This window comes from Colobus angolensis, unplaced genomic scaffold (assembly GCF_000951035.1).
Source record: "Colobus angolensis palliatus isolate OR3802 unplaced genomic scaffold, Cang.pa_1.0 Scaffold131, whole genome shotgun sequence".
Lineage (NCBI taxonomy): Eukaryota > Metazoa > Chordata > Mammalia > Primates > Cercopithecidae > Colobus > Colobus angolensis.
In genome coordinates this window covers 3,234,954-3,261,736 of record NW_012114364.1, presented here as the reverse complement: position 1 = coordinate 3,261,736, position 26,783 = coordinate 3,234,954, and the positions used below count along the sequence as shown (strand labels likewise).

Here is a 26,783-nt window from a genome sequence, read left to right as displayed (position 1 = left end):
ATAATTTATATAAATTTATATATTTATGTATAAATATATTGTATATATATTAGAGAGCAGGTCTCACTCTGCTGGAGCCCAATTGTGTGATCACGGCTCACTGCAGCCTCTACCTTCTGGGCCCAAGCCATCCTCCTACCTCAGTCTCCTGAGTGGATGGGACTACAGGTGCACTCCACCATGCCTGGCTGTTTTATTTTTTGTAGAGACTGAGCTTTCCTATGTAGCCCAACTTACCTCGAACTCTTGGCCTCAAGCAGTCCTCTGGCTTTGGCCTCTCAAATTAGTGAGATTGCAGGCATGGGCCACCACACCTGTCCTCAGGATTTTAATTTTAAAATATTTTATTTAAATACTTCAACCATTTTTAGTAGAATTCTACCATAAGGCAAACATCCTTATCTCCCCCTTTTTTTTCGTATTATTTTTGTGTTTTTAGAGATTATATTAACTCTCTGTTACCATATATTTGGTGGAAGGACAGCTTTATGAGTGCCAAATCTTAAACTGACATGTAAACAGTGTTGCTTCAAGGCCTGTAGAAAAGTTTGGACTGGTTTTTTTTCTTTTTTTTTTTTTTTAAAGAAAAAAAATCACACAATTTTTTCACCTTATATATAGCAGAGATATTTGCCATAGATTTTATTTCCTGAGAAATGATTATTGGTTGATTATCAGAGAGTAAATTTGAACTACTTTTTTTTTTTTACCCATAATCCCCTTCTGAAAGAAACACAAATGGATCATTTAATTTCTTAGTAATAAATGGAAAAAGTAAACAGGCAACTCCTAGTCACCAGGGCCCTTATTCAGAAGAACAGGATACTACCAGAGTAGAATTGGTTGGAATATTTTATGCTTGACTAGCCTGGTTAGTTGTGAGCAGAAAGTAATTACTAATTGATGGCAAGGAAGGAAGAGAATCTGATTCATAGGTACTCTAATCAGAAGAATAATTATTGGAAAATTGGGACATAATCGTATTATTTTAAGTGTGATTTTTAAAGTGTTCCTTAAGTCCTACTAGAACAAAAAAGATTTATGTTGTATATTATACGTATTAGAAATTTTAGCAATGGTTCCAGTGTTGTGATTTTTGTAGTTATAGTTACATTATCTCTTAAAGAAAACTTACATAGGCTTAATAATTCAACTTCTAAATTTTATTTTAGGCTAACATTTTGGCAGGGGTAGGCTTAGTCTATTGGTGACTACTTTCTGAAGCTTGAAAAGTTTTGCTTAAATCATAGTAAATTATTATTTCCAGTATGCATGGGATTTTTTATTCCTATAAATGAAGAAGCATTTTTGGAGATGATTATAAAACACGAAAGTAGACAGGAGAATAGGAAGGTCTATCATTGTTCATGCTTTTACAGCTACAGGTAATTCATTTTCAGATCACTTATTTGCCCTTAATGTAATATTCCCATTCCTGAAAGCAGAGAGGAAAAAAAGTAGTCCTTGCTAGAATGCCCTGTGAAAAAAAATTTTTTAAACTAAAATTTGACAACTATTCAAACTTTATATATTTATATGGATTATTACGTGTAATATTCACTTTTAAAAAGAGTTAACTAAAGACAATGTTTTTCATCTTTCAGTATATTCAAATTCCTTCTATAATAAAATCATCAATAGCTCTGTGTTTCATCCTGATGATGTGCAAAATGCTTTTCTTGCATCATTGTTGGTTCAAGTTACTGAGCATCAGTAAAGCCTCAGTATCAAGTAGCTTTTCCATCCAGGTCAATTGCCCCAGTTAGAAATAATTAGTTTCGTTATATTTATCTCAATTTATTGCATAGTTTTGAAGATAATCACTGTTTCTTGGAGATAAGTTATCTTTCATGCCAAGAATCAGCCATAATATTTTCCATAATACTTCCACCAAATAACGTGTATTTGATATTTTTTCGTTAATGAATAATTTGAATGTGATTGAATTCATACTGCTCTTATAGCATTATCTATGTAACATAACAAACCTGCCCCATTTTAAAAATAAATTCTTCATTAACATAACTTTATTATTTTCTTTATTATTTAAAAATCATGTTATTTCTGAATATCTTTATGCAGGAAAGCCTGTCTTGATTCATGACCTTGTTTTTTTTTTTTCTTTAAAGTTACAGTTATTCGAAGAGGAATGATCAGATCATAGGATGGAAACATATCCTTAAAATTAAATTTTTTTTTTTTTTTTTTGAGATGTAGTCTTGCTCTGTTTCCCAGGCTGGAGTGCAGTGGTGCAATCTAAATTAAATTGGTTTTATGAAAATTTGAACCAAGTTACACTGTCAGTGCTTATTTCATACTCATCTGTTGATCTACTTAATACATGTAAAAAGAGTTTTAGTACTTGAAAGTTAGAAAAAAATATTACCTTTGAATTTGAATTTTTGAAAATTACACATTGCCTTGGACTAAAATATTTTTATCAGGTAGTTTTTGTTTTGTTTTTCTTAACTCTCTATTCCCATCTTTTGAACATTTTTCCTTTTGGGATTGCAATATTTCTTTTAAATTTCTATAGATGTTTTTTATGCTATGAGTATTGATTTAAACTCCATTATCTAAGTTCTGTTTTTTGGTGAATATTTTTCCTAATAGTTTAATGCATGATTAATAAATAATGAGCACCAGCTGACCAGATATTGTCAGGGGAGAAAATTCTGAACCCAAGAGACAAAAAAAGTCCTGAATTTATAGTCTGTATTTTAGTGGGGTATAGACATAGAGCAAATAGATGAATTTGTAGTTCGTCAGGTGATGATGGTGCTTTGAAGAAAAATGAGGAATAATAAGCAAGCTGGAAAATGGTAGGATATGGTCTTTTACATAGGTTGATAATGGAAGGCCCCTCTGGCAAGATTATATTTGAGTAGAGACGATTAGGAACTACAGGTATTGGCCTTATGGATCTTTTTTACTTTTTCTTATGTACTTATCACAGACTTTCCCCTCAACTCACCCCCGTAGTGGTTTTTTTTTTTTTTTTTAATGCTTTAAGTTCTAGGGTACAGGTGCACAATGTGCAGGTTTGTTACGTATGTATACATGTGCCATGTTGATGTGCTGCACCCATGGATCTTGATTGTGTATGTGGGTAGAGAAAACAGTGTGAATGCCCTGAGATAAGATTGTGCTTGATGTGCTTTCGGAAAGTACAAGAATGTTTGGGTGCTGGAAGGGGTAATCATGCAAATAATAGAGAGATACCAGGGGGCCAGCCTATATAAGGCCTTGTAGGCCAAGGTAAGGATTTTGCATTTTACTCTTATTGACGCAGAAAGCTATTTTAAGCAAGAGTGCTATGATTGTTGTGAGTTAAAAAAGAAAATCACTCTGACCTCTGTGGGGAAAATACACTGCATAGGGTGAGGAGAGATCAGTAGGATGCCATTGCCATGTTCTAGGAAAGAGAAGATGGATGGATGGAGGTGGTAAAAAGTGGTTGTATTCTGGCATATTTCTTTTTTTCTTTTTCTTTTTTTTTTTTTTTTTTAAAAAGATTCACACTCTGTCACGCAAGCTGGAGTGCAATGGCACAAGTTTGGCTCACTGCAACCTCCGCCTCCTGGCTTCAAGCGATTCTCCTGCCTCAGCCTCTCCTGAGTAGCTGGGATTACAGGCGTGCACCACCAGGCCTAGCTAATTTTTATCTTTTTAGTAGAGACGGGGTTTCACCATGTTGGCCAGGCTGGTCTGGAACCCCCGACCTCAGGTGATCCACCTGCCTTGGCTTCCCAAAGTTCTGGGATTACAGGCATGAGCCACTGCGCCCAGCTGGATTCTGGTATATATTTCAAAGGTGGAGCTGACAGGGATTTCTGTCAGACTAACATGAAGCATGAAGGAAAGAGAGTAGTTTAGGTCTTTGGTCTGAAGAGCCTGAAAAATTTTCCATTTACTGACATAGGAAATCTGAGGGAAGAAAATGTTTGGGGAAGTGAGGGAATCAGTTCAGTTTGGGAAAGGTTAAATTTAAGAAGACTTTTAGTCATCCAGTTAGATAGTTGAATAGGCAGCTGGTACATGAACCTGGCGTGAGGGGTTTGGGGCTGGCGTATTTAAACATTTGGCTAAATGTGATCACCTTCACAGTAAATGTAAATACTATCATCCCTCCTTAACTGTATCTGCAGATTTGATCAATTGTGGATCAAAAACATTTGGGAAAAAATGAAACAATAAAAATAATATAGATAAATACAATATAACAAGTATTTACATTTTGTTAGTATAATAAATAATCTAGAGATGATATGATATAAAGTATGCAGAAGGATATGAATAGATTATATGTAAATACTATGCCATTTTATGTAAGAGACTTGAACATCTACAAGTTTTGGTATTTGCCTGGGATCTGGAACCAATCCTGCATGGATACTGAGAGACAACTGTGGAGAAATTTGAGCCCTGAGAGGCAGTGCCCAGCCACAGACTTGAGCCAGAATGCCCAGGTTTGAATCTCACCTCAACCAGCACCTGGGGCATGTTGTTTACTCTTAATGAACCTCAGTGTCCTTGTCTGTAAAACAAGGATAAACACAATACTTATCTGTTAGAGTTATTGTGAGGATCAAATCACTGTATTAATATAGATATACACACATCTATATGTATATATACACATATTACTTACAGCTAATAAGCTCTGTACCACTGGTTGCTAAATATTTTGACATTAAGACCCCTTTACACTCTCAATCATTATTGTGGATCACAAAGAGATTATGTTTATTGATATTTACCATATTAGCATATAAAGCTGAGAAATTTTAAAAAAGTTTAACTCATTTAAGAAACTATTGTAAACCTTTACATATTGGATAATATTTTGGGAAACACAGCTATATTTTCCAAAATAAAAATAAATTTAGTGAGAAGAAATGCATTGTTTTATCATTTTGCAAATCTTTTTACTGTCTTCATGGAAGACAGCTGTATTCTCTTATCTCCTTATTTATTCAGTCTTTGGTGATATCATAGGTCATGCAGCCTCTGGAAAACCCCAGTGTATACTCATGAGAGAATGAGAGTGAAAAAGATAGTATCTCAGTAGTTTTATGAAAATAGCTTATGAACTCTCTAAAAGGGTTGCAGGAATACTCAGTTAATTACATTTCTTTTGCTGTTGTAACAGCCTTCATTCCTTGGCTCATGGTCCTCTTCCATCTTCAAAGCCAGAAATGGCTGTCTGAGTCTTTCTCATACTGCATCACTGAAAAGGGAAAGGTTCCCCTGTCCCCCTTGCAGAGTGTGCGATGGGGGTGTGGCTCGCTTCTTTGGTGGCCCACTACTCAAACCTCTAAGGGAGCATACAGATGGGCAGGTTGTGGGGCTCCAACCGCACAGCAGTGTCTAGGGGTGAATGTTTACAGCTCCTGAGGCCCCAGTAGGTGTGTGTTATCATGTGCTCTTTTAGTTTAGCCATCCGTGGGCTACTTGTGTTAGTCAGCTTAATTAGACCCCTTGCCTTATGGCAAGGACAGAGGGCTTTTTGTATCCTGAGGTTCTTGCCTTTGTGTACTGGAAGAATTGGATCACATGTGGGCTTGGAGAATGAATGCAAGGTTTTATTGAGTGAAGGTAGTTTTCAGCAGATGGGGTAGCCAGAAGGGAGACAGAGTGGGAAGGTGGTTTTTCCCTGGAGTCAGGTTGCTCAGTGGTGCAGGCTTTCTTCTGTCCACCCCAATCAAACCCCATGTCATTCTGCCAGTCGATGGTCTGCTGCCCTGCTGGCATCTGTCAGTGTGCTCTTCCACTGGTGTCCTCTCAACGTCTAGCCACTGCATCTTCTGCTGATGTGTTCTTCTTGACATCCAGCTGCTTGTGTGTCTGCCTGCTAGGGTCTCAGGCTTTTTATAGGCATAGGATGGGGGCATGGCAGACCAGGGTGGTCTTGTGAGATGCAGCATTTGGGTGTGAAGGCAGGAGTGCCTGTCCTCACCTAGGCCCATGGGCACAGGCCTGGGGGTGGAGCCTTAGCCAAGGACCATGCTCTTCCCTTCGCAGCACTTTCCTAACCCCCTCCCTTATCATCACTTCGATACTAACTCTTCTGGCTCCCTGTTCCACATTTAAGGACTTTTATGATGACATTAGACTGACCAGAATAATCCAGGATAATCTCCCTGTTTTAAAATCATCTGATTAGTAACATTGACTTCATTAACTACCTTAATTCCTTTGCCATGTAACCTGATGTCTCCATAGGTTCCAGAAATTAGGATGTACTTATCTTTAGGATGCCATTTTTGTGCCTATTACACTTGGGGTTCCTTGACCACACTTTGAAAACTATAGTTCTGTGTCGATGTTTCCTGCTATTATTTCTTTTTTTTTTTTTTTTTTTAGGTAGAATTAAGCACCTACCACTGTCGCCCGGGCTGGAGTGCAGTGGCCGGATCTCAGCTCACTGCAAGCTCCGCCTCCCGGGTTTATGCCATTCTCCTGCCTCAGCCTCCCGAGTAGCTGGGACTACAGACGCCCGCCACCTCGCCCGGCTAGTTTTTTGTATTTTTTAGTAGAGACGGGGTTTCACCGTGTTAGCCAGGATGGTCTCGATCTCCTGACCTCATGATCCGCCCGTCTCGGCCTCCCAAAGTGCTGGGATTACAGGCTTGAGCCACCGCGCCCGGCCCTCCTGCTATTATTTCATCATCATCATCATTTCTGAAATTTGAGGTAGAGAGATGTGGAGAAACGAGTGAAAGGAGGCTGAGAATGAGTGGCTAGTGAGTTTGTCATCCAGGGCAAGAAAAGTCTGTTTCAAGACAACAATAGTCAACTGTGGCAAATGCTGCTGAAAGTTATCTAAAATCAGGACTGAGAAAAGACTGTTGTGTAGGTGTATTAGGCAAAATATTGCCCTCTTAAGATGTACACCTCCAAAATTCCAGAATCAGTGAATATGTTGCATGGCAAAAGGTTCTTTAAAATAAATAGGTGTAATTACGATTCCAGACCTCAAAGTGGAGAGATTCTCTTGGATTCTCCTGATGGCCCCAGACAAATCACATCGTTCCTTAAAAATATCAAACCTTTTCTGGCTGTAGTGAGAGACACAGAGAAGCATGAGAAGAATTTGATGCCCTGCTGTTTCTGAGATGCAGAAACTGTGTGCAAAGAACTGAATTTTGTCAACAGTTCAAATTAAGAAACAAAAGAAGCCCTTTCCTAGAGCCTCCAGATAGAAAGGCAGTCAACCCTACCAGCATCTTAATTTTAACCCAGTAAGACTTGTTGACTTCTTACTTATAGAACTATAAGATAATAAATGTGTGTTGTTTTAAGCCACCGAGTTTATAGTAATTTGTTATGACAGCAAAAGAAAACTAATATAGTAAGCCATTTGTTATCTCAGTGGCCAGTTTTGGCATAATGGTGGGGATGAAAGTCTGTTGGAGTGAATTTAAGAGAATGAGAGGAAAGGAAATGGAATCGTGATGAATATAGAAAATTCTTCAGTGTATGAGGGGCAAGAGAAGATTTATTTTTTTGCTGAAAAATATTATAGCAAGCTTCTATCATGGGATTGATGCAGTTGAGTGGGAAAATTGATGACCAAGTGAAAGAGAGGCCTTGAGGGATGAAGATGGGGAGAGCAATACCCTTGAGTAGATGAGGGAATATAGGATCTAGTGGATAAGTATGCAGTGTTGTCTTTAGATGGAACACAGTTCTTACAGTAACAGCAGGGAAGACTACATATGTGGGTTCAGGTACATACAGACTAGTGGATGTAATAGGCACATGTGGAAAGGCGTTTCTGTTAGCTTCCATTTTATAAGAATGGGGTAAAGAGAGTTGAGATATTGGAGGTTTGAGTGTGAGAAAAATGTGAAGTAGGTTCAAGTGTATAGACAGGATCACTAATACTGCATATCATGCCTGTTTATTTGACATAGCCAGATAACCTTAGGTATTCCTCTTAGGAGTCTGGCCTATCAAACTTAAGGCATTGAAGAGCAGAAAATGCATGTTTTGTGTAGTCAGGGATGTGTTTGGTGGGGATAGGGAGGTGGAGAGAGAGATTGAGAGATATTGAGAAAAGAAAGTAATGAAAGAAATATATTGAAAGACTGAAATAGATTGAGAGCAGGAGATATACACATATATAGACATATATCGTATATACATATATATTCAAATACATATACAACCCCCTCTTAATATCCCTATCAATTTATCATATATAATAAATAGCATAATGTAATGTATACACATATGTTCATATGTGCGTACACACATATTCATTCTCATAGCCATATATCATACTCATATGTATATGGAGGTGGGGACGAGAGAGTAGAAGGAGGAGTCTGAGGGAGAGAGTTTGAGAGGAATGATACTGAGCCGTACATTCTCAGCTTTTCCTTACCAACTCAAGGATTCAGGTCACCTCACCTTTCATTTGTAGAGAGGGAGAGAGAAAGGGTGGGGTAAGAGGTCAAGAGAGTTGTTGAGTTTCCTTTTTCACAGAAAAATGAGCTTAGGGAAAAGGTTTCTCCAACTGTTCAATTTCTTTACCTGTACTTTCATTATTTATAAAATATGGAGGGGAGAGGAATGTGCCTTTTTCATCTTTATAGTCTTTTCTGGTTCTATAATTATGTAATTCTAAATTTATGTAACTGATTTGATAGCAAATTTTATACAGCAAATTCTTATGGAATATTTGTTTCTCATTTTATAAAACGACTTCTCTAGAAATATGTATCATCTTACCTTTTGGTACACTGGTAATTTTGTAGTCCTATCTAGGCTGATGTCTCTGTTTTTTTGACAGACAGTATGTATTATTCTAACATTAATTTTAGGAAAATTGACATTACTCTTCTAAGAGTGAGGTAATGTTTTTGCCGGCTTGCCAGCTACTTTTGCCAGGATAGGGGAAGAGAGGAAAATAGCATCTGAAAGATGTGATTCATATTTTGTAAGTCAAAAATAATTTTTTGGTATCTTAAATTCATATCTAATAGATATTTTAACAAAAGGAAAAAGAAACAGTGCAGTGTGAAATTTTTGGAGCATACTTGTAATAAGAAGTCAAAGTTATACTAAAGAGGTAACATTTATGTAAGAATCCAATGTAGTCACTAGCAAACTTAAAAAAAAATCTTTCTTGGAGTTAATAAAACCACATACTAATCATTGCTTGACTAGTTTTATAAGGAAATAGGGAAATTTGGTGATTTTTTGCCAACAGATAATATTTGCCTATTTTTCCTTCTGTTTCCTTTTTATCATTGTTGAGCTCCAATGAATATGTATTAGAAAAAACATCATCTTTGTGGTAAAATATAGAGTAGAAGAAATTTCCCTGTAGCATGGGCTTTCCTTCCATTTCTATGAATATTTTATTCTCTCATTTGAAAAAGATTTATTTCATATGTGTAATATGCTTATCGATATTCACCATCAAATTTTATCGGCATATATAGTCTTCATTCTGAGACAGAAAGTTATGATAAAATCTCTTTGAGTTATTATCCTCCCAGTTTTCATAAAAACAAAAGGAAGACTATGAGGAAAACTAATGTTTCCTGACTGGTTACTATGTGCAAGGCACTATGCTATCTACTTTGAATGCATTTTCACAATGACCCTGTGAGATTCTTACTATCTTTGTTTTTGGCTAATTTTCATTGTGAGCTTGTATACATTTGATCTTAATTAACTGACTTCTTGGGACTTAATTGACACTTCTGTGTCTCACAGGTGAATTTGTGGTTGGTTCTGTTGAGAGCTGTGAATCTCAAGTGTCCTGGTGCTATGCTGGTTATACGTCCCAGGGTCTTTAGTGTAGTTGTCTATAACTAGTTATTGTAATTTGTTGCCACCCCAGTGCTTGTTTTTCTGATTGAAAACCATATTAAAACCTTTGTCATTGAGACAGCCTTGACTTTTAGAAGTGTTTTCCCTATAAAAATCAGGTTACAGTTCGGTTTTGGGTTTTGGACTCTTGGAAATTTCCCTTCCTGTACGCCAAGTACTATTCTAAGCATTAAACTATGTTATGATTTAGTTGTGTTTTTACTGGAGATACTTTTAAGTATACAATAGTGCTGGAGATGGAGTTTCTGGGCCTATATTTGTCTATTGTCTAGAAACTCTAATCATCCCTTCAGTGTGTAGTATGTAGTTATGGGAAATTTATTGAATTAGTTTTTTACTTTTTTATATTTACTGGTTTATTAAGAAGAATATTTTAGAGGATACAAATAAAATAGCTAGATGGAGAGATACATAGGGCAAGGTATGGGGAAAGGGCATGGAGCTTCCATGTGCTCCCTGGGATTGCCACCCTCCAGGAACCTTCATGTGTCCAGTTATCTGGAAGCTCTCCAAATCCTGTCCTCTTGGTTATTCATAGTGGCTTTATGAGGTAGGCATGATGATTCAACTGTTGGCCATTGGTGATCAACTTGACCTTCAACCTCTATCCTTTCCCTTGAGGTTGGGAGACGGGACTGAATGTCCCAACCCTCTAATCCTGCCTTGGTCTTTCTGGTGACCAGCCCTATCCTGAACCTATCAGACAAAAGACACATAAAAGACAGCACTTTGGAGACCCCAAGGATTTTAGGAGTTATGAGCCAGGAACTGGCAGTGAAAATCAACATATGTGTATACATCATAATACCAGAGGCTGTCCTCTGGTTTTTGACCATGGATTCCTCACATCAAAAGAATATACATAATCATTAATAATTTGTTCAGTCCATCATATTGTTTGAGGGTCTCCCAGGGTGAGGCCACTCAGGTTTGCAGATTTCCTATCAATCTTTTTAGATTCCAGAAGCAGAAGTGGTCCTGACAAATGCACAGCTTTATTTACCCTTTCAGGGATCTGGGACAATTGAGCTAAGAGACAGTATCATCTCTTGCTCTGAGACTCTTTAGAGTTGTTAATGTAATATTGAATTTCCTTCAGTTAATTACCCACTTATTCATTTCTTTACTCTCAGTTATTATTTCTTCTTCTGTCCATTAGTACCCTATCACCTTTGGAAGGGACATTAGAATTGCCGCTGTGTTGGTCTGGATTGCAGGGAGCAGGATAAGTTTACCAAGTACCTCTTCCTTGGTCCATTCCCATTCAGATTAGGCACAGTTACATAGGTACAGTACTAGTGAGCTATTTTTACCACCAGGCAATATACCTACATTCACTTTTAACCCCAATTTTGCTAGATGGGGGTGAAGATGCAGCCCACCCCCATCAGGCCCTTTAGAAATTGTGAAATGAGGTTTAAAAACATAGTGACAATTCCTTGCTTAGAAATCACCTGTGCTTTCAGCATTTGTAGTTGCAGCTCTGGTCCTAGGACCACTGTATCAGGTAGGGGAAAAAAGGTATTTTTAAAAAGTGATTTGAGGAAGAAAGAAAAAATATAGTTGTTATATCAGTGTATTTCTCCCTCGGCAAGAATTACGTAGTATGCATCATCCCTTCTCCCTCTTCCCCAGATCAGCCAGAAAAACAGAAATCTAGTGGGGACACTCCTTTAGTCCTGCTTATGTTGAGTGTGAGCACACAACTTGTGAAGGCATGTAAGCCAACCATTCATGCTTTTATTTCCCCATTTTAGACAATCAAGGTTTCAGCTGCCCATTCTATTTCTCTATAAGACTATTATATTACTCTAAGGAGACCATCTCTCTGTCCATTGTTGGACATTATGGGCTGTACAGTGCATTCCTTGGTGTGAAGAAATGATGGTCAGCTATCCAAATTCATGTAATATCTTCTACTCTGGTGGAATACTGTCAGTTCCTCTCAAGACCCATGTGTAGCCCTCCACGGCTGCCAGCATCAATCTCACTTGCCTGCTATGTTTAGGGCCACCAGGGAATTTGCTCCATAGCCATCAGCAGCCTCTGTCTCCCTTATTGACAAATAGAACAGTTCCTACTGGCATTATGTATCTGAGAGCGTACAAAAGGAACATGCCTAGATTCAGCCCATGTCGGCACTGCTGCAGTGCCCCCGTACCCACTCATCATGTCAGAGACTCAGGTGGCCACCTCAAGGCAGCACACAGGGATATCTGCTTGTTGATTTCAGTCACCTTCCAAATATGGAACGGAGTTCTAATGAGCATTGACTTGTTCTGTTTTAATGCATTCCTCGAAATATTGATAGCACCATGTTCCACATGAACCTTGAATTATTTTTGATATATTACTGTTTTGTTTTCTCTCTTTTTTCTGTAACAACTATTATTTGGTTGATAGATCTATGGAACTGCCTGTTTTATCAATTTTTCTTCCCTTTATTTTCTCTCTCCAATCTGTCTGATTTTCTTAAGTATTTTTCTTTTCTTTTTACTTTTTAGTCTGGGTGTCACTCTGTCACCCCAGCTGGAATGCAGTGGTGTGATCTTGGCTCACTGCAACCTCTGCCTCGCAGGCTCAAGCGATCCTCCCACTTCAGCCTCCTGAGTAGCTGGGACTACAGGTGTGCGCCACCATGTCTGACTAATTTTTCTACCTTTTGTAGAGACAGAGTTTTGCTGTATTTCCCAGACTGGCCTCAAACTCCTGACCTCAAGCAGTCCACCCACCTTGACCTCCCAAAGTTCTGGGATTACAGGTGTTAGCCACCATGTCTGGCAATCTTATTTTTCAATTGATATTTTTGTATGAGTTATTACGTTTTGTATTTCCAAGAGCTTTATTTTTTGTTGTTCTTTGAGTCTTCTATTTTTATAGCATTTGGTTCTTGTTTTATGAGTGTCATATCTTCTCTTATTTCTTTGAGGATGTTAATATTATTTTTTATTCCTACATAGTGTTTCTTCTAACTGTGCTTTTTCCTGTTCTTTTATTGTCTGTTGATATTTGTCTTTCATTTAGAGGCTTTCTCTAAATGATTTGTTTTCCATAGGTATCTCTTATTTAGAAATAGGGCGCAGAAGGTTGTTTGGAAGCTCTATGCTGACAAATGGGGCATGATGTAGAGCAGGCTTGACTGTAGGGTTATATGATAAGGCTGTTTATTGTCAGCCCTCTCCCACTATCAGTATCTTTGAGCAGGGCTAGTTTTATGAGTGTGCAACCTCTGCATTTGCACAGGGTCCTATGCTTATAAGACCCCCATGCTTGGTTTAATCTACTATTGACATCTTTAATTTCTTAGTTTTTGAGTAAGGTTTCCACATTTTATTTTATACTGAGTCTCAAAAATTATTTAGCTGGCCTTTCTCGCTTGGTTTGATAACATTCTCTAGAGAAGGTCCATTTAGTGTCCTGTCCGGTCAGGATAATCCAGGCTAAACAGGAAAGATTTCAGGGCCTTTATATTTACTGTGGAAACTTTCACTCCTTTTCTTGTTTACTGTGGTACTCCTGCCCTCATCTGTGCCTAGTGTTCCCAGTTTAGAGACCTTCTGTATTCCCCGCTTCAGAGAATAGACTCTCATTCCTCTACTACAATTGTATAGTGTCAAGCTCTGCAGAGTGGTGGAAGTGATCTGGGGAGAACTACCTCTTAAGCAAACTTTCAGGCAATCATCCTGTTCTTAGCATTCCTTTTACCTACCCTTCCAGAGTACTTTGCTGCTGTGAAATCCTGAGTATTTTGGGTTTTCTGCAGTATTACTGAATTATTTTTCACTTTTCACAGTGCTTCTTTAAGGTTCATTTTTTTTTTTTCATTTTGCTATTACAGTTAGCACACATACATCTGCTTTTAGTCTTTTGTTTTCTCAACTTTGACTCTGCCTTTATACCTTTGTACTGTTACAAACAAAACAAAACAGAAAACCTATACTGTTTTTCAGATGTTTTAGTTGCATTTTAGGTGGCAGCAACAGTAGGTACCTATGAATAATCTGCCATTTCTTTTAAAGGTCTGGTATTATTGCTATTAATTATTATTATTAAGATCTATGTTAAATAGTTGATATCCTGTTTAGGAGAGGTAATTTAGATAAATAATTATTTTTAGATGATTAGACAAGTAATTATTTTTAACACTTAGGTAATTTGAAAAAGCCTATGTCATAATCAGGAGAAATATCTTATTGTATTAATGTACTGGTGTCCCAGGCATACACTGGACAAAGTAAAAGTTGAGGTACTTGAGGTTTTTTGGTGTGTGAAGGAAGAAGCTCATTCAAAGGACAGTGGAAAAGTACAGTTATTTGATTTCTAGGGCTGCTATAACAAATTACCACAAACTTGGTGGATTGAAATACAAGAAATCTATTCTCTCACAGTTCTGGGGATTAGAAGTTTGAAATTAATGTGTCGGCAGGGCCACACTCCCTCTGAAGGTTCTATGGGAAAATCTTTCCTGGTCTCCTCCAGTTTCTCATGGCACGTGACATTTGCTGGCTTCTGGCAGTATGACCGAGTCCAATTTCTGCTTCTGTCTTCTCATGGCCCTCTTCCCTGTGTCTCGAATCTCCCTCTCTTTTCTCTTAAAAGGGAATCAGTCATTGAATTTAGGGCACATTCATAAATCTTTACCTCATGGTAAATCTTTACCTTAATTATAATTCAAAGACCCTATTTCCAAATAAGATTACATTCATAGGTACCAAGGGTTAGGACTTGGGCAAAACTTTTTAGGGGCACAGTTCAATCTGTTATTGTGTTCTTCCTGGCCCCACAAAATTCCTGTCCTTCACTGTGCAAAATACATTGATAGAGTCCTAATATTGCCAGAAATCTCAACTCAGTACAACATCATCTTTATGTTCAAAATCTCATCTAAATAACATTAACTCAGAAGTCTCAATGTCATCATCTGAATCATCTAAACCAGATGAGGGCGAGATGGAATGTGATCAAAGTTCTTTTATTAGTAGACCTGTGAAACTAGAAAACAAGTCATCTGCTTTCAGAATACAGTGGTGGTACAGGCATCAGATTGCCATCTGAAAGAGAAAATTGGAAGAAATAAAGAAATCACCAGTTCCAAATAAATTTAAAACACAGGAAGGAAAATTCATTAGGTTTCAAGGCCTAAGACTAATCCTCTATGGCTTGATGCTTTGCCCTCTAAGCCCACGACTACAGGTTGGTGAGTTTCTGGACTTGTGGCTCTAGTGTGATTATTGTCTGGGCCTGTGCTCCAGGTCAGTTGTCCTCTGTGCCCATGGCCCTGGCTTGGTTATGTTTTGTACTTGCAGTTCTGTTGCCATCTGTGCCTGTGGCTCTGCTGGCCTTTGACTCCGCACCCATGGCTCAAGCTGTGCCTCTGGGCCCTGGGCTTTGCAACCGTAGATCTAACCTCAGGTTATTCCTTTTTTTTTTTTTTTTTTGAAGATTAGCACATATTTATAGCTTTCTGGTCTAATCAGCCTACTTCCTTCCTGTAGAATCTCAGCAGTCTGACAGTCGTTCTTCATTTATTTCTCCTGCATCCTAGGCTTTATCCTAGGCTTGCTATATTTTTCTTAGTATACTATTTTCAAAAACCTTGTGAATCCTCTGAGTTAAGGGGATTCATGCTGTTGGACAAATGAGTTCTCCACAGATCTTTTCTGGATAACCCTATACAGGTATGCCTTGGAGATACTGCAGAGTTTGGTTCCAGACCACTGCAGTAAAGCAAATGTTGTAGTAAGCGAGTCAGATTAATTTTTTGGTTTCTTAGAGTATATAAAAGTTACGTTTATACTATACTGTAGATTATTGTGTATAATACCATCCATGTCTTAAAAATGTGCCTAAATTAAAATGCTTATTGCTAAAACATGCTTACAATCACCTGAGCTTTCAGTGAGTCATAATCCTTTTGCTAGTGAAGGATGTTGCCTCAGTGTTGAGAGCTGCTGTTAATAAGGGTGGTGATTGCTGAAGGTTGGTATGGCTGTTGCAGTTTCTTAAAATGAAACTGTAATGAAGTTTGCTGCATCTATTGACTCTTGCTTTCATGAAAGAGTCCTCTCTAACACGCAGTGTTGTGTGACAGCATTTTACCCAAAATAAAACCTCTTTCAAAATTGGAGTCAGTTCTCTCAGTTCCTGCCACTGCTTTAGCACTTAAGTTTATGTAAAAATATTCCAGATCCCTGGCAGCCATTTCAACAATGTTCACAGCATCTTCACCAGAAGTAGATTCCATCTCAAGAAACCACTCTGTTTGTTTGTTTCTAAGAAGCAGCTCCTTATCTGTTCAGGTGTTATGTGATTGCAGCAATTCAGTCACATCTTCAGGCTTTACTTACAACTCTAGTTTTCTTGCTATTTCTACCACATCTGTAGTGGAAAGGAATTTATTTATCATTTATTTATATTTTTTTAGCAGTAGTTCTCAACAATGGTCTTAAAATATTTGGTACTGAGGCAGGAGAATGGCCTAAACCCGGGAGGCGGAGCTTGCAGTGAGCTGAGATCTGGCCACTGCACTCCAGCCTGGGCGACAGAGCGAGACTCCATCTCAAAAAAATAAAATAAAATAAAATAAAATATTTGGTAAACCGTGCTGTAAACAGATGTGCTGTCATCCAGGCTTTGTTCTTCCGTTGATAGAACACAGGCAGAGCAGCATAATGCTTAAGGGCCCTGGATTTTGTGGATGGCAAGTGAGCATTGGCTTCCACTTAAAGTCACCAGCTGCATTAGCCACTAACAAGAGTGTCAGCCTGTCCTTTCAAACTTTGAAGCCAGTCATTGACTTCTTCCCTCTGGCTGTGAAAGTCCTGCATGTCATCTTCCAAGAGAAGAATATTTTGTCTACCTTGCAGATCCGTTGTTTAGTGTTGCCGCCTTCATCCATTATATCAGCTAGAACTTCTTGATAATTTGCTGCAGTTCTATATCAGCACTTGCTGCTTCACCTCATATTTTTATCTCATGGAGATAGCTTTTTTCCTTCAACATCATGAACCAATCTCTGATAACCTCAGGTTTGTCTTCTGCAGCTTCCTAACCTTTCTCAGCCTTCACAGAATTGAAAAGAGTTATGGCCTTGTTCTGAATTAGGCTTTGGCTTAAGGGGGAATGTTGCAGCTGGTTCATTCTTCTCCCCAGACCACTAAAACTTTCTCCATATCAGCAATAAGGCTGTGTCACTTTCTTATCATCTATGTGTTCACTGGAGTAGCACTTCTAATTTCCTCCAAAACTTGTCCTTTGCGTTCATTCCCAACTTGGCTGTTGACCTGAGAGTCCTTGATTTTGGCTGCTCTAGCTTTTCATATGCCTACCTCACTAAGGTTAATCATTTCTAGCTTTTGATTTAAAGTGAGAGCCATATGTCTCTCTCTGTCACTTGAACACTTAGCTGTTATTATAGGGTTATTAATTGGCCTGATTTCAATATTATTGTGTCTCAGGGAATAGAGAGGCTCTAGGAGATGGGGGTAGATGGGGAAATGGTTGGTTGTTCAGTCAAAACACATACAACATTTATTAAGTTTGCCGTCTGATATAGGCATAGTTTGTGGCACCTGAAAACAATAGTAACATCAAAGATAACTGATCACAGATCATGTAATAGGTGAACTGATAATGAAAAATTTTGAAATATTACAATTACCAATATTTGACACAGAGAACACAGAGTGAGCACACAACTTTTGGAAAAATGGTGCTGATACATGAGGGGAACAATACACACTGGGGCCAGTTGGAAGGTGGAGAGTGGGAGGAGGGAGAGGATCAGGAAAAACAACTAATGAGTACTAGGCTTAATACCTGTATGATGAAATCGTCTGTAAAATAAACCCCCATGACCCAAGTTTTCTGTGTAACAAACCTTCACGTGTACTCCTGAACTTAAAAGCATTCAATTTGTAAAAAATGCAGTATCTGTGAAGCACAGTATAGTGAAGTACAGTAAAATGAATTACATGCACTTAGTGGCTTAAAACAGCAGAAATTTATGTTATGGAGGTCAGAGTTTTAAAAATCAACATCTTGGCAGGGTCATACTGCCTCCAGATGATCTTGAGTGAATACTTTGTTACCTCTTCCAGCTTCTATTAGTGCCTGATATTCTTCAGCATATGGCAGCATAACTCCATCCTCTACTTCTTCCTTCACATGCCTTTCTACTCTACATCTCTGTCTCAAATCTCCCTCTCCTTTCTCTTATAAAAATACCAATTATTGGAATTTTGGCCCATCCTAAGTCCAGGATGATCTCATCTTACGATTCTTAACTAATTGTATCTACAGATACACTATTTTCAAATAAGGTTACATGCACAGCTACCAGGTTTTAGGACTTGGACAAACTTTTTAGGGAGGTCATAATTCAACCCACTACAAGTACCACTTTTAATATATTTAAATATGTGAAGGCAAATATAATAATACTGTGAACAGAAAAACTCACTATGTAGATAAATGATAAGAACATTAAAAAGTGATTTTTAGTATTCAGCCATTTTCCTTTTGTTGATCAAATTTTAAAATGTGTTGAGAAGCTTTGTTACTAGAAAGTTCTTTTCTGCTTCTGGGGTTAAAATATAATCAAACTTTGGAGACCAGACTTAAAATGGGAAAAGTCACACAATATTTTAAGAATTCTAGAGTGTTTTAGATTCTTATTGACTGGGATATTTGTAGATTAATTGTGTGTATATAGGTTATAGACCCTTTCTTTAACATTCAGTGACTAGAAATTATTTCTTGCTATAACCACAAAGTAGGGAGGATTTGTTGTAATTGTCCCATGCAAGTAGGCACAGCTGGTCTTAGGATTGCAAACTTTGTCTGCTCTTCCCTTCTCCCCCCTGCCACTCCTTTTTTCCTCCTCTTTTCTCCCTCTTTCTTCTTCCCTCCCTGTCCTTCCTTTCCTTGATATTTTCCTCTTTTCCTACATAGTTTTCTTCCTTCTTTCTCCCTTCTTTTTTTTTTTTTCTCCTGTGCTTGGCCTGAGTTAGTTTTGAGCATCTGCCTTTCAAGGCTCCATGCCTTTGAAGATCTTAACAAAGCTAAAAATAAATAATAATCTGAATCTAATGCCAATAAACTGAATCTGATGCAGAGTGGAGTTTCTTTCTTCTTGGAGCACTTAATAAGGCGACACTGAAGTAGCAGTGGGAACAGAGCCAGTCCAATCAACAAATTAACCAGGATCTCAGCTGGGGTTTCGCAAAAGACTACTTTTCTCAGGCTGTGCAGGATTTGGCCTTCATTCTTTAACAGAATGTGATTGGTAGAGGACATGTTGTGCTAATGGAGAATTGACAATGGCAACAATCATGGCACTGTTGTAAACATATCATCTTCTCTTATGAATTTCATTTGAGTAGTTGTTTTCATCTTCAGGGTGATGAATTTAGTGTGACCTGTTTATTCATTCCTCTTTTGCTCACCACTAATTTCTTTCCTTAGTGTTTTGCCTTAGATATGGATGTGAAAATACCATGTCTGGGGTTTGTCAATTAGCATACAGGAAAATTGATTACTTCTGTGCATGTATGAGTAGATTGTGAGGTCCTTTGCATACCTTCTTCATTGTATCTGTTAGGAGAATTCCAGGAGAAGTTTGCTTTTTTAATCTTGTTTTTGATTGAGAGGATTCAGCAAAGCTGATGGCTTTGGATTCTGCATGCCATGAAATTCATGCCATGTGTTAAGGCAGCCATTATTGGGATAGGAACAGTGATTAAAATTAGTATTTTGAGATTTTGGTTATCTTACTCTAGAGGGACAATCTTATTAAGGGCATCCATTTTAGTATTGGAGATAGATTGCTATGGCAAAATTCTTTATTTCCATTTGTAATATTTATACTTTTAAACTGATTATTATCATGTTTGTTTTTTTCTTCCATTTTATATTTGTCTAAATTATGGAATTAGTTTTTGAGACTGGGTTTGATTTTGAAGGGTCTGTCATGTGCTATTATTTGTTACTACATGTATGGAGAGATTGAGAAATAAGGCAGAATGGGGAGGTGGAGATTAAACATTTATTCTACGGGAAAGACTTCTGTTTCATAATGCTGTGTCATGCTCATGAAACCTACTTTCATTGCAAGGATTATGGCTCGTTTAGGAAAAACAACCAGGCTTATTGCAGCTGTCAAGTGGTGTGGTTGATGAGAAATGAAGAGGTGTTGTTTTGTTGTTTTTCTTCTGTACTGATGGTATGCATATACGGTATAATCTTATCTTTTTTGCACTACTCTGGCATGTATAATTAGGCCATTTAGGTGTGTTGGATTTTTCAAATTTTGGGAGGGGTAATTTTGTACCATTTCTCATTCAGAATGTTTTCATGTATGGGTTGTATGTTAACCACCATCTTTATTTTGATTTCTTGCCCTATAGATTTCCTTTTGGAATATCTGGAGGTGTTTGTGTCTGCCTTCTCCAATATAGTTGATTAGTTGTTGTGAAAGGGATGTAATCTTGTGGCTTCCACAAAAGTGGTGGTGAAGCCTATATTGGAAAACCTTTCTCAATCAGATATTGTTTGCTAATAATGTTCTGGTAGGCTAATTGTAGACTGGCTCTTGACCAAATAATTTGGAAGGGGAGAGGCAGCTGCTTTCTGATAGATGGAATATAATGTGGTTAGTTGATCTTTGGAATTTCTTTTTAACATCACTGTAATAATTCATTCCAAACACATCAATTAAATGCTGACTTTTAACCATCCGTGTAGCAGAGGATCCTGTTGCTATGCATGAATTAATTTCTTAGAAGTATTAGTGGAGGTTCTATTTGGCTTGGTAATTACCAACAAAAATAGAATATGAGCTTTTTAAAAGAAAGTCTTGATTCAGATGTTCGTATCATGTGTTGCTGTCAATATACCAGTGATGGTCACCAAAAATTTTTTTTGGTTAATATTTCACTGTTTTGGAAAGCACCTTTATTTGTTGATTGTATGGTTCCTTGTTTACATGTGTATCTTTTGAAAAATTTCTTGAATACTCATCATGTCCAGGCATATTAAGAGTATGAGACTTAGGTATATTTAATCATTTTAGCTAAGAAGCAGTTGGGATAGGAGCAGTTATGGGGTAGAGGAGCATCGGTTGGAATGTGCTTACATTTACCTTTGAAAAGCACATTTGGATCAGTTTTGTCAGATGAAAACTTCTGGTTAGCAGTAATAAATTGACGAATGAATATTTCAAATTTTACAGACTATGACTAGTTATATGTCTTTGCTTCACCACATTGTATGAAATATGATATGTGATTCTGTGTTTTATTGAGTTATATACAGAAAACATACCTGTTGATGAGGGAATGAGAATACATTCAAATAGCTTGATTTTTGATAGGATATTTTCAAATAAGCAGCATTAGGGTGGCTATCAGGAGATCCAGTTTAGGCTTTGCCGTGCCCTTACTGAACAATACCTGGCGCACAATCATTTTAGTGACTTTGAACAAATTTTTTGACTTATCTGGGCTTCAGTATCTTCATTTATAAAATGAACATATTGGAATAGTTTACTTTTGAAGTCTCTTTTTGCTTAAAATTTCCGTAGTTTTATTTAAGGTGAGGACATTTGCCTTTGTCATCTCTTTCTAGTGATGTTTTGGGGTTTGACATTTTGAAAGAAAGTTATCATTGTGGTTAAATTTGGCTTGACTCCTTTAAAGATGGGCTGTAAATTTTTGGCTGTATATTCTTGAAATGAATTTTAGTATGACTACTTAGTTATTTCTGTGAACAGACTGTTGTGTCACATTGTGGTTGTATGATTGCCATTAGTAACTTTGAAGTAAGCAAAGGAGGGTTGATTGATCTATTTGTAACATACTGTATTATAGGATAGTATTAAGAAACTTGGAAGTTGGAAGTGTATCTTAGAAATAATTTATTCCATCTCCCTCATTTAACAGATAGAGAAACGTACCCAAAAAATGTTTTTTTAATTTATATGCTTAGCTTGTATCAGAAAAAGAACATTGATTTTATTCTCATTCAGTCATTCAGCAAACATCTACTTGAACCTGTCAGGGAGCCTCCTTTTGAAGACCAGGTTGTGAATAATGTTATTAACATTTTTATTTTGATGTAAAATAGTTCTGTCTCTCTTTGATGAAGAAGGAAACACCTTTCGCTCTTCCCAAATATGTTTGGCCTTCAAATCTTGACCATTCTATTTCTTCTTTATTCAGTGCTTTTTGACTGAGCTGATATTCTATATAAAGCACCATTTAAGGTACATATATTCAGTGTCAAGTAAAATTTCACCCTCTCAAATTGAACTTACTATCAAACTGTGAAATCTTTCTGATGTCCTTTCTTCCTCACTTTAATAAGCACCATAGTGTTGTGGAGTACTAGCACTACCTCTTTCAATATAGTTGGGGCACATAGGAATGAACAATAAATGTAAAACATAGTGATAGGTGCTATGAGAAAAATAAAGCGTGATTAGTGGATATTGATCAGTGGTGTACTCTTTTATATATGTGGTCAGGAAAAGTCTCTCTAGTAAGATAATTTTGGAGCATGATGTAGGGGAAGTGAACATTCAATATCTGGGGTAAATAGCATTTGAAGCACAGCAGCAAATAGCAAGTATAGCAAGTGTAATAGTCTTACACTTTTAATAGCACACCAATACTTCTTTTTTTCTTTTTGAGATGGAGTCTTGCTCTGTTGCCCAGGCTGGAGTGCAGTGGCGCAATCTTGGCTTACCATAACCTCTGCCTCCTGGGTTCAAGCAATTCTCCTTCCTCAGCCTCCCGAGTAGCTAGGACTACAGGCTCCCACCACCATGCCCGGCTAATTTTTGAATTTTTAGTAGAGACAGGGTCTCACTATGTTGGCCAGGCTGGTCTCGAACCCCTGACCTTGTGATCTGCCCGCCTTGGCCTCCCAAAGTGCTGGGATTACAGGTGTGAGCCACTGTGCCTAGCCTGTACACCAATACTTTTTAATGACTAATGTCATTATTCAGAGCCATAGATATTGAATGATTATACTATAATTGAAATGATGTACATTTATTTTCAATTTGTAATTAAGTAGGCCAAAGAATATATATATTCTTTTTTAGCTTCACTTAAGGCATCTAGGTTAATTTGCTTTGCTTTAGGCTAATTAACTCTTAATTTTTAAAGATCTTTAAACTTTTTTGGTAGTCTCTTCAATTTTTAAATTAGTAATAGTTATTGTCAAGAGAGAAATAAAATAATATTTAATCAGATAAGTTTAAAAAATGCTGGTTTTACTAAAGGTAAACAGATTACTTACGAGTTTGTTAGAGGTTTTTAATGTGTGAATATATGCTGTTAATTTCCACAATTTGTTTGACCATGGTAGCCTGTTTTATGTTAGCTTTTCTGTTTTATAAAGCACTCTCTGGATAACACTAGTGTATCTGATTGCATGTATCCCCAGGGTAGAATGTATGCATCCCAAGAACTGCCTATGATGATCCACTAGGTTATAAACATAAAATGGCAGAATATTTATTTCTATTTAATTTTAAAAATCTTGAGCAATGAAAATAAAAGCTGTGCTAATATTTAGTAAATGGGTTGGTGCTTTTGCCTTACCTAGTTCCTTACATGAAACAGTAATATACTATTTGTGAATTATAACTTGACATGAATGGGAGTTCCGAAGTGATGAGTTTTAGTGATGTCCTCATTTGCTTGCTTGTTTATAGTGTAGTATAATACAAGAATTTTCTTAAACAGGTAAATGTATTTAGTTATTATTACCTAGTTTTAACTAAAATAGCTCCCACAAAAATGGGAAACTATCTTAAAATAGATTGTTGCCATGAAACATGTATTTATAATCATACTAATAAAAATCTGTGTTTATGACAATTGCTGTTGATTCTTTATGATTAGGTAGTTGAGCAAATTGTGATTTAGCTGTAATATGACAAGATAAAGGGCTTATCGGAAGAAAGAATTAGATGTTGATAATGAAATGTGACCTGTTTAATCAGTAAGGTATAATAAATAAGGGGAATTGATGAAAAAGGAAGTGGTAGCAGTAAATGGACAAGAACTATCAGCATTCTCTTTTTTCCTAAACATAGTTGCAGCTTAATTTTCTCTCAGAGCTCTTTCAAGTGACAGTGAGTTATTCTTTGCAGTCATTCACGGTGGGTCACAGGCTGGCAGATGCAGCGCCAGTTGCAACACGTGTCTTCTGCTGTCATCTTAGGCAGTGACACCCAGCAAGCCAATGTCAGAAGGGGAGTGTGTGAGAGATTGTATAGGAGGTTTATGTGGTTCATCACTCCAACCAACCTGGCATTAGTATAATAAATCCCACTTGATTGAGATGTATTCTTTATGTCAGTAGGTTTAATTTGCTGTTATTTTCTTTAGGATTTCAGTTTTTGTATTTATAAAAGAGATTTAACTCATAATTTCCTTTTCTTCTAAACAGCTTTGCAGATTTTAGTATAAAGGGTATATTTTCCAAATAAAATATGGTAGGGAGTATTCCTTCTTTTCACATTCTCTGGAAGAGTTTGTGGAAGATATCTGTTAATTTTTTCTTAAATGTTTTTCTTAAGATTCACCTATGAAACTTTCCGTGTATAGAGATTCCATGTGTCTGGAGAATTTTTTGTGTATGTGATTGTTTTTTTAGTTAATAGAGGCAGTTTCTTTAACACATATAGTACTATACAAATTTTGTAATTCTTGTTTTAGTTTTGGTAAATTGTGTTTTTTATTTTGTAGTTTAAAAATTTTATGTAAAATTTTATATTTATTGATATATTTTGTAATATCTTCTAATTTTTTGAAATATTTATAGATTATATAATGTCCTGCATTTGTGCCTGATGTTGGAAGTTTTATGGTTTTTTTCACTTCATTATTTATTATCTTACTACTTATTTCACTTTTTTCTCATCTTTTTTCTCTTTTTACTTTCTTTGACTTACTCTGTCCTATTTTAAAAGATTCTTAAAAATATTTTCCATCATACTATTCTTTTTGCTGTAGTCTTTATTTTATTTTATTTTTTTCCACTCTCTTTTAGTTTCCTAATTCTGTTTCCGACTCTCTTTCATCTGATTATGTCATCTGTTGAGTTATTAATAGTACATATTTCTCAGGTCTAGAATTTCTATTTTATGGATTCCAGTTCTCTGGTGAAAGTCTCTGTCCTCTCCGTTTTCTCCATTTCCCTTCTGTTTTTCGGATGTATTAAGAACTCTTACACACATTTTAAAGACTCTGTAATAACTAGCATCGAAACCACCTATGGCCCCATCTCTGGACCTATTTCTTTTGTCTTATCTGTTTTCCATGTGCGTGGGTGTGTGTGTGTGTGTGGGTGTGGATGTGTGTTCCATTTTAGTTTTGTCGTTCTTATTTCTGATAATTTTGTTTTGGAAGCTGGGCATCATATTTGAAAAACTGGAAAGACTGTAGGATGTTAACAATGTCCAAAGAGACTTCATCCTCTCCTGTCCTAGGTAGGTAGAATTGGGGGCTAATCATCTTATTCCAGTGGTTCTCAAACTTTGGGATGTATTAGAAATACAGAGGCCAAGGCTTGTTGCAGTGACGCAGGGTCAAGAATTGCCAGATACCCCAAGGGAAAGCCCCTTTGCCTTGTGTTATCTCGCCTGTCAACATGGTTTTCCTTTTTCTGTTATTTCGCTTTAATTCCTCATTGCTTCAGTGTTCCCCAATGCTTTTAAGCAAAGCTTGTATATACATATATATAAAATATTATATATTACATCTATAATATATAAATACATAATACATAATATAGATATCTGTATTATATATAATATAAATATATATAATATATAAATATGTATTATATATATAAAGATGTATTTTATATATACACACTTTTTTTTCCTGTTTCCAGCTGTAGCATTGATGTGCTACAAACCACTGAATCATGCGTGGAAGCAGCCAAAGTCTATGGTTTTATTATTTTGAAAACAAAACAGACAAAAAACTCATGGTTTTAGTTTCCTTTTTCTTTCAGGAAAAACATAAACAAGAATTGGAAGACATGAGGAAAGCTGGTCATGAAGCCCTCAGCATTATTGTGGATGAATATAAGGTAGAGGTTTGAGAGTATTGTTTACTTTTTTAAACCTTGGATAACTTTAGTAAAAAATGTATACATGTAGGTATGTGCAAACATATGCAAATTGTATGTGTAGTCTTATTTTGCTACAGAATTTCTTTCCATTCAGCAATAAATATCCATTGAAAGCATACTTGGTGGATTACAAAGGTTAAATTAGACACTGTTCTAGATTTGAGAAAGTTTGAGAATATAATATCAGTAGGTGAGGAAATTTAAGTACAAAATGATATAGAATTAATTGCTAGATTATCTTTTCTGTCTCTGCTGTGGTTCTTCTGACAGGAAAAATATTAAGGCATGAAATGTATCAGAAAAAATATTATTATACCTTTTTGCTTTTCTTTTCTTAAACAAATTAAATCGATTTAGGTAGACTTTAGCAATAACAAATTATAATGTCAATATCACAGATATACAGTAAAACATTAATATTTAAAATTATTTTAAAAATTATTCAATTCTGTGCTTGCATAAGCTGAATTTTTTAAAGCACATTGAGCATTTAATGTCAAATTTTTAGTTCCCTTTAAGCTTCATGTTAGATCATTTTTCTTTTACAAGTAATGAGGGAATGAATACATTTTTATTGAAATAAAATTCAATTATCCCCAGAAGTAACCAGTATTGGCAGTTCCTTTGTGCATTCTTCTAAGAGATTTTCCATCTACTTGTCTATACTTATATGCTCATAACATGCAATATAGTTTTCAATTGATTTCAAAAATATTATCTTACTAAATTTACTCTTTCTTGCTGTATTTTTTTTTTTTTTTTTTGAGACGGAGTCTTGCTCT

At 36.5% G+C, this 26,783-nt stretch overlaps 1 protein-coding gene across 2 annotated transcripts in view; it reads left to right on the top strand.

Annotated features, from left to right (window-relative positions):
- Positions 1-26,783, top strand: part of CCDC91 (coiled-coil domain containing 91) — a 395,593-nt gene that overhangs the window by 145,168 nt on the left and 223,642 nt on the right. For both annotated transcript variants that reach the window (XM_011934104.1, XM_011934106.1), the window contains one exon: positions 25,882-25,959. In XM_011934104.1, the coding sequence (XP_011789494.1) occupies positions 25,882-25,959 (78 nt within the window). The remainder of the gene's footprint in view (positions 1-25,881; positions 25,960-26,783) is intronic.